Below are 8,515 nucleotides of genomic sequence, written 5' to 3' on the forward strand. Positions count from 1 at the left end.
TCGATGTGTTGCCGTGCAGTACCTTCATCCTGTGTAGATTCATAGCATCAAATTGTAAGATGACAAGCATCTGCTCTGTACATTTTTTTCTTTTTAGCTTCGAAGTATTTGCGAGGTTTACGAGAAAGTACCAGGAAAGGCAATTCGACGGGACAATTGTTGACGAAGAAGTGCAAGATGGCATCTAACTCACCCCAAGATTCTCTCTCTCTCTCTCTAGTAGAGAGTTCTTTGACACCAAATTGGAAGTTTTTGCAGATGTTATCGTTGCGAAGGAACAGTTCCGAAAGTGGTCGCAAATTGAACTCTGTGGCTTTCGGTTAGTTAGCTGGTTGGTCATTAATTAGGGATGGGCCAAGCGAATCCACGAATCCTCAAATCCTAAACAGGGATTCGAGATTCGGAAATCCGAATCCCAGTGCCCAAAACGGCGAATCAAATCTTTCGAATCCACCAATCACGTTTGTTTGTTTCTTGCCCTGGGGCATGCCGACACCACGGCATAGAGCTCCGACATTGCAAGTCGAAAAGTAGCATGGTTTTGCTTTTGATTGTTTCTTAACTTTATGGAAAGAATTCAGATTTAAGAGTTTATTATTTTCTGAGGTCGATGAATAACATGTTACATAAATTACATTTAAGAAGTAGTATATGGGTATGTTTTTTCCCTGAAAGTGAACTATTATTTAATTTGTTTTTCATTAAACGAAGGTATAAAATTCTGCTTCAAAACACTTTTCGGTAGAGGTGCTTTTCCCCCCGACTTTTTCAACTCTAACATTATAAGATTTGTGGATTTCCAGAATGTTGCTCAGATTCGGATTCGAATTCGGATTTGGATTTGGGAAATTCTGGGTTCGCCTCATCTCTAGTCATTATTTAAAAGACGTTATAAATTCTAAATGTCCAGATATTCGCACAAACACAATGCAGAGGAGAAAGGGCAGCTCTTGGCAGGAAGGGACAATTAAAATCCGCGTATTGCATTGCACAACGAAGTGTTTGGAGTGAATTAGATGCTGTCACTTTCTCGCGACACTATTTTATAGTTTCAGTTATAGTGCGACCTAGAGGGGCCCCCTCCGAGCGACGACCGAAGACAAAAGTAGCCGCAGTAGTACCCAACTGAGATGTCCTTGCAGTCAATTCTTATGTTTTTGTCAGTTTCCATAAATAACTGCCCTGCCTGCAGTGAAAGTGAAAAGGAAAATTGCATTTTGGTAGAAGGATCTGAAGAATTTCATGAACTCTGAGCTAAACTCAACTTTTTTCAAAATTTCGCTCTTTCATTTTACCGGAATACCGGCATCAACTTACCACACAACTATAAAAAAGACCTAGATTGCATCCTTTTTTGGTGTGCAGCTTTGCTGCTCTAATTGTAGCACCAGTATGCCGAACACGGACTAGTTAGTCTCACATGTCAACGGCAAAGAGTTTGTCAGTCTCTTTTTCTTCCTTGAAGCCCTTCGAGCCTCGTAATCTGACAGAGCACATGGGAAAATGTGTACCAGCGAATGGAATGGACTGAGTCTTGCGTGAATGAATGTCACATTGCTGCCATGTTTTTCATTCCGTCTTGTGTGCATACTCTTATGTGCTGTCCAAATTTCATATCGCAGTTACATTTTTGCAATGAAGGTACGAGAGACCATTCCTTAAAAAAAAAAAAACTTCTGGTACACATGGGAGACCACTTAAATGTTCCATACTCCGAGAAATACTCTGAAAAAAAAGGGTAATCAGATGCACCGTCCTCTCAGTATGTTATGCCACACGTTGCAGTGCATAAATGAGTGGTGTCAGATAGCAGAGCTGTTGTTGCACCAGCTCTGGTGGTGAACTCTGTTGACATGTGCTTCTTTCAAGCACATGTCAACAGAACAGCGTTGACACAGCGCGTTCACAACGTTGCACACTGTATACATACACTCCCTCGCCAGAATCTTCGATAAAGTACTTTTTTACGAGAGTCTAGTTTAAGACTGTGCCGTTTATTTTGACACACAAATTTACCGCAATTTTATAACTGATATACTGCCGTAGAAGTATCGATGTCCATCATTGAAGAGGAGACGGAGGAGCAAATTGGAAGCACCTAGAGTGCACGTTATCAGATACGAATAGAATTGAATTGAATTGAAACTTTATTTTACATTGTAGCAAGTACAGTGTGGGAGGCCCAGTGCAAAAAACTGCAAAACTGCAACGCTTATTCGAATTACTTCTGTTTTCTATATCGGTGAATAAATCTTCAAGGCCCCATCTCTCGTAAGGTTGTGCAAAAAAATAAAATCCGGGGAGAATATAATGAGAAAAAAATTCTGCGCACATCAAGTGCCGAAGCGTACGTCTTGGCAGCAGTGAGGAAGTTTTATGTCCTACAAAAACTCTTATTCGAAGGTACATGCTGAATATACAGGACTGATACGCTGCAATGCTGGGGCGGACCTAAATAGATCTTAGAAACACGTTTGTGATTTTCCAGCAAAAATTTTTTTGCGAATACGAAACAGATATCATTTTGCAGATACAGTTCAAGCGTATTAATGAAAGAGCTGAACATCAGGCTTTTGTAATGTAATTCAATCGGCAGGAGTATCCAGTCCGTACTTGAGGCTCTGCCGCTGAGACAAGTGCTAAAAAACAATGGACACACAGAAGGTGCTCTTTTCCACTGTAGTTACAGTTTTCTCTGCGCTGCTCTTCCTATACGTTACCTGGAGAGCTCACTTTGTAATTTCTTTTTTTTTTTTTTTTTTAATGGTGTTCTTTGTGTGCATTCTCCCCCGAATTGAATGAAATTGAACGCGTACAGAACGTAAGGGTATCGAGTGCTAGGATCCAATGTTGTTCTCACGTAATTCATGCGCCACATTTTTGGGTAAAAAGTGTGTTAATTATGAATTCATTTTTAACGTGCATGTTTTTGTATTGTTTTTTGTTGTTTCGTTCGGTATCAGTAAGTCTTGAAATGTTAGCCAGCTCTCATTTTACTTTGTTCATCCACAGTAGACCACTTCACTTTCCTTCTCTAATCTCAGATTTATTTATTTATTATTTAGGAGCACTAGTGTAGCTTCACCATCTGCTGGGAACTTCCATTTTGTTTGACAGAATCAGTTATTTGACTCGGACAGATTATTTTCGGCACATGACATTTTGTGCACGGTCACAATTTATTCGGGTGATTGTATAATACGCTGAGTGTACTTTGTTGTCGAACTTCAGGAAATTAATTCAGGCGCGAGGCACATAAAGCTCGGTATCTAAGCTGATAATTTGTGTCAGTATTCATATTTCATTCAGCATTTCATAAAAGCACATGCGATGGTTCCATGCAAATACTGCATGCACATTTTGCTTCATTCTTCTGAACACTCGATCGGGTACCCTGTCCATGTTGCTCCAGACATTACACATACTTGCCCGGTGCATCTCCCGTTTATCTTTTATTTATCCTGGTCTAGAAAGAAAAGATTGTCGGTTTTCAGAAGGGCCGCTGCGCCGCATTACATTCCGATCCCACGACGTACATTGAGATGAACGGCATCGGCAATCTAGTCATTGGTTGTTCTAATGCTTCCATGATCTGCGAGATTTGAACTGAACTCAGAACAGTGTTTGTGTACTTCCAAGTGGTTCGTGCTGGTTAATCTCTGAATTATATTTTGCAAAGTAGACTAATGCCTAAGCACTGACAACATGCTTCTGTATTCTAGCCACTTTCCTTGTTGCAAAGCTCAAGATGAACGTGCCTAGTGTGCATTACATTGAAACGTGAAAGCTTTACAACCTTTTTATGATTGTGTATTCTGTACATAAAAGGTTAATCCCTAGATGCTTTGTTGAAAGGTTACATAATAAAGAAATAACCAACAGTAAAGCTTTTCTATACATATTCTTATAAACAGGCAGTGTGCCGCTGTGCTTTCACATGCGTTCAGTATACTGTAGTATACTAGGCATAATAAATTGTCCTGCTCTGATCTCATACATAGTTAGAGCCTGAAGTTTTCGGGAAATATTTTTTTCTAAATTCGGGGGATAAAAATCAGGTAAATAAACATGTGCACTAAATTCATGTGAATTCGGGTGAAAAAACCTCCAGTATGCTAAATTCGGGGTGAAATCGGGCTCAGTTACTCAACTAACTGTAGTGGTTTGGTACAAATGGTGATGTAACTGAATTTTTTTGCCAAACAAGTAAATTAATGCATTCCTACAGACATCCCAGTGAGGGCAATTTGCCGGGTAAAAATCGGGTTTCACCCTAAAGAGGCAACCTTCAGTTCGGGGAAGAATCGGGTAAAACCCTAAAACTTCAGGTTCTATACATAGTGTAGTGGGAAAAAGATTGTCGAATGGCTAGAGACGCTGGTTGTTTGTAACAACTTTTTTATCGTGTGTGTGAAGCAAAGCTAGACAGAATAATCCATTCAGAAAGGACATTTCTCGAATATCATATTTATTTTCATTATTATATGCATAAATAATGATGGGGAATGCCAAGAGTATGCGAGATCATTAGACATGTGCAATCTTGTTGTTGTACTTAAGAGACGTTGACCCCACGGGCTTTAGACATATTCATCGACTATGTGCGAATAGAGTGAGAAGCAATTTAAAAAACATATATCCTAAATGCAGAAATCAATGCCAGACAGTATCTTCACAGTAATCTTTCAACAAATATCCCTGACTAAGCATTACTAATAACTCAAAATGTGGCGTGAATCCATGTGTACAGCATAAATACTTGAAAAGTGACAGATCTCTGGTCATACATCGTGGTCAGTAACTTTGACAACGTTGAGCGTAACGTCGTATTGTGTTGATCTTGCTGCTGCATTCCTTGCATGGTTGTAGAGGAACACTCCGAAGATGACAGTGAGAGTTCCGAGGCCACTCAGGAAGGTGACCTTATTTCCAAAGACAAGAACAGAGAGCCAGATCATAAGGGCCCTCTTCACGGTATTAGCTACGCTGTAAAGAAGAAACATGAACTTATTGTAAAAGAATGTCCGACCTCAGCGTTGCTCGTGATCAAAGTCCAATACAAATAAGATAATGAGTACTGCATAATTTCATTTGAAATATTGGAAAATAATGGGTGTCAGTACAATGTAAAAGAAACATCTGGTGTTGAAGCGGCTGGTGACAAAATGAGAACCAACTTCTTCACGGGAGAGTCGAGAGTTCAGAGAAGTGTTGCGTAATATCTTGTGATATGGAATACAACATATGAAAGAAAAAATAGTCAAGTCTTAACGTTGAAGAGGGTTAAAACATGGGCAGTGTGGTAGGTACATCATTTTAAAAGCAATAAAAAGTTCCGTACTGGACACGTGCCTTTTAGAATTGTGGACAATTGTGGACAAATGGACAGTCGTCCTTTTGTACGCGCAAAGCACGGAGCCAGTCTAAAGCCCGGTCTACCTCAAAAATACCACCTGAACTTCAACAGCTTCAAACACTGCCGTACATCACAAGCACAGGGTGATCGGCAGACATATGAGTAGGATTTTCCGTTGACGGGCACTTTTAAATAAATAAAATAATAATTCATTAATTAAAATTAAATTAAATTAAATTAAAAATAAATACTTACCTATGTGTTACTGGTGAAATATAGCCAAGGAGCACATATTCAGTGAGACTCTGGCAATGGAAGGAAATTCCCCCGAAAACGAGCGTAGAAAACGTGGTCCAAGTGGTGGCCTGCCACACATTGGAGAAATTCACCAGAGCAAAGGTTGCAGGAACTAAGATGAAGGCGGAACTTAGGCTTGTGTAGCACTGCAGTTCCACGGGTCTAGTAATACAGAAGAAACGTAAATTCACACACTGCTCCGTGGACAGAGTACGTCTTTCTTTGTTAGTGCATGCACAGCCAACTACACAGATGGGTGAGTGAATTACCGCATTACTCCGTTACTTGAAATTACGAAAAGAGACACTTACAGCAGTTTGACTCTCTCGTCACTTAAGAGACGTTTGGAAAATACATTCTGAAAGCTGCAACAGATAGAGGCAATTATGTCACTACACAGAGATAGCACGGTGAATAGTTGTACGACCACATTTTTTATGACAACTGATTGCAGTTTCATAGTCAACTGTATGGGAGAAGCAGCAATACATGCACTATATATTTGTAAGAAAAAAAAGATTCAATTATTAATTGATAAATATTGAGATAAACAACCATGAAAGGCATGTTTTACTAGCAAAAATAGTGTACCATTCATGATGAGCAATCAGTGGGACTACTTGTAGAAATATCAATAGTGTCTAGTACCGGTAGTTCACTATTGATGGTAGTTCCCTTATTTATAGCATACTATATATATGGTACTACTGAATACAATCACAGTACTAAGTGATGAAATCTCTCCTCCAAACTTCACCATTATGTAACATAATGTAAACCACGTTGTCTCGACTTACCATTCAGACAAATTAGTGCAAAGAGAGGCAACGAAGCCAGGAACATTGAAACTAATCTCATTTGCACTGCACAAAGCCAGACCTCCCATGACAGGAAACAAGCTCAGATTGACTAGCCACGTCGTCATCTCTCCCAGGACCAACCGAGAGATGACCACAGTGAACACGGGCGCGGAACTTTTCACAGTTTCTGCAAACGATACTGGCACGTACCATAATGCGATCAGGCCTAAAAACACCGTGCTGAACCTGCAATACGTTGAAGACAAATAACAGCATATATAGTGGAATGAGGAAGTAGCTTTGCTGACAAAGGCTTTTCTCTTTTTTTTTTTTAGTTCTCGAGGTCTATCCCGAGTTTATACCTGAGGGATCCGACAAGTATGACGTTACGAGCCCTGGGAGAATTCTCCGCGTTGAGTCTCCGTTTTATGGTGAATCGCATTTGGGCATATCCAAGAATAAAACACATAAGCATCTGCATTGCACCTGGAATGGAAATAAATTAATGAATGGGTGTTTTCCAAGAATATTTTCAATCTATGGGACACAATAGCTCAGCTTTGTGAAGATTGCTATGTATGATATGCATTCATTATTAGTTTATTCAGCTTCTTTTTTTCTTTTTGTGGAATTTGACTCGCGCATATGTGTTTATTGCTGAGCTTATGTTATATTTTCGGGAACACACTGTGCTTCGGAAGCCACAAGACAATCTAGCCAAAACAAAGTTTTGTTCAGTTTAAAGATCATGTGAGATTATCCGATTGTTAGTTACGTCCTCCGGATTGTAAAATATGTAATTATGTGGCACATTGAATTCAATTTAGTTCATTCCAACTCACCAAGAACCACAGGGTCCCCATCTTGTGATGTTAATATGTACTTGTTAAGAACCAGTGTTGTAAAACTGAAGAAATACCACACTCCAAGCACCAGCAGTGCCCTAGGGCTGTACAGACCAGTCCTCTTCTCAGCGGCACTGCTAGGCAGGCTCGTCAGTTCAACCTCTCGTGAGGCAGGACCGTAAAACTGCATGGAATGCTTTGTGCCAAAGTCTCTCGAAGAGCGGTGCCTGTTTGTTTGCTCATTGTAGAGGGTTCCTTTTACCACTTTATCGTTCTGCAGGAAACACTCGGGATGTGATTCAATCATGGAGTGTACTTCTGAAAGTGTTTTCGTTGGTTCTGAAATGCAAGGCGAGGGTCAATAAGTATTCGCCCGACAACTGTGCGGCGGACAATGTCATATAGGAGTATCATTCGCAGCAGTATGCTGCAAATGTCACCAAATTCTCGTATACACATTTTTAGCAACAGTATAGGGTCTTAATTTTGGAAGAGACAGGGCAGTTTGAATAAAAAACCACAAGTATTACCGATCCCGTGACTCCGGCAACAAGTTACTGACTGAGCACACCACACCACAGTATCGATCCCAAACTGCGGTCTGTATGATATGCTCGAGTTACATATATGAGCATGTGCTGTTTATTCCATACCTAATGATGAATCTTGTGATGGCTCCTGCAATTCGTGTGCATGGCTTTGCGTTACATACACAAAATGGTCAGGAACCGGTGACGTGTGCGGCATTACACAGAAAATGGCAAGCAAGTTTGCGCTAGAGACACTCAAGTGGCCCTAGCTGGCATGCGTTATTTCACAGGACACCAAGGCTCACCATAGTCCGCAGTATAAATACGTATGGTCTACGGCTGTTTAATAACTCACTTGATGAACTAAAGTGAACGCGCACAACGTAAAGCGTAAACGTAGCACAAAGCGCGTCCTATCTCTCAGTAACAACGAGCAGAAGCCAGCAGAAGCAGAACGCCTTCGTTCACGTTGCCAGACCTCACCGATGCTTTAGCTATTCATGACGTTACCGAAGACGGCACAATGACACGGTCGCATAACTGTTACGTTAGCGAGTCACACACTGTCTAGAACAGAGTCTACTTTGTTCTTTAATGCACCTCAATGATTTTTTCTTCTGTTTTTTTTTCTGTTGCATAGGCATCGTTTCCGGCGTGACGTCATTGTCTCACTTCCTCCTCTGTTGA

General features: G+C 40.5%; 1 protein-coding gene across 3 annotated transcripts; it reads right to left on the reverse strand.

Moving 5' to 3' along the window:
* Positions 1 to 4,447: 4,447 nt before the first annotated feature.
* On the reverse strand, positions 4,448 to 8,375 carry LOC135369851 (solute carrier family 35 member E2A-like). 3 transcript variants are annotated; one of them, XM_064603406.1, is made up of 7 exons: positions 7,952 to 8,375; positions 7,296 to 7,637; positions 6,816 to 6,939; positions 6,451 to 6,699; positions 5,965 to 6,018; positions 5,612 to 5,815; positions 4,448 to 4,986 (listed from the first exon to the last, which is right to left on the reverse strand). In XM_064603406.1, the coding sequence occupies exons 1-7, from the start codon at positions 8,043 to 8,045 to the stop codon at positions 4,782 to 4,784; spliced, it is 1,272 nt and encodes a 423-aa protein (XP_064459476.1). In that variant the 5' UTR covers positions 8,046 to 8,375; the 3' UTR covers positions 4,448 to 4,781. The 3 variants fall into 3 exon arrangements, with proteins under 3 accessions (XP_064459476.1, XP_064459478.1, XP_064459477.1); XM_064603408.1 differs by having other exon boundaries at positions 8,184 to 8,372; XM_064603407.1 differs by having other exon boundaries at positions 8,134 to 8,371.
* Positions 8,376 to 8,515: the final 140 nt, after the last annotated feature.

Source organism: Ornithodoros turicata, chromosome 10, assembly GCF_037126465.1.
Source record: "Ornithodoros turicata isolate Travis chromosome 10, ASM3712646v1, whole genome shotgun sequence".
In the NCBI taxonomy this organism is placed as follows: domain Eukaryota; kingdom Metazoa; phylum Arthropoda; class Arachnida; order Ixodida; family Argasidae; genus Ornithodoros; species Ornithodoros turicata.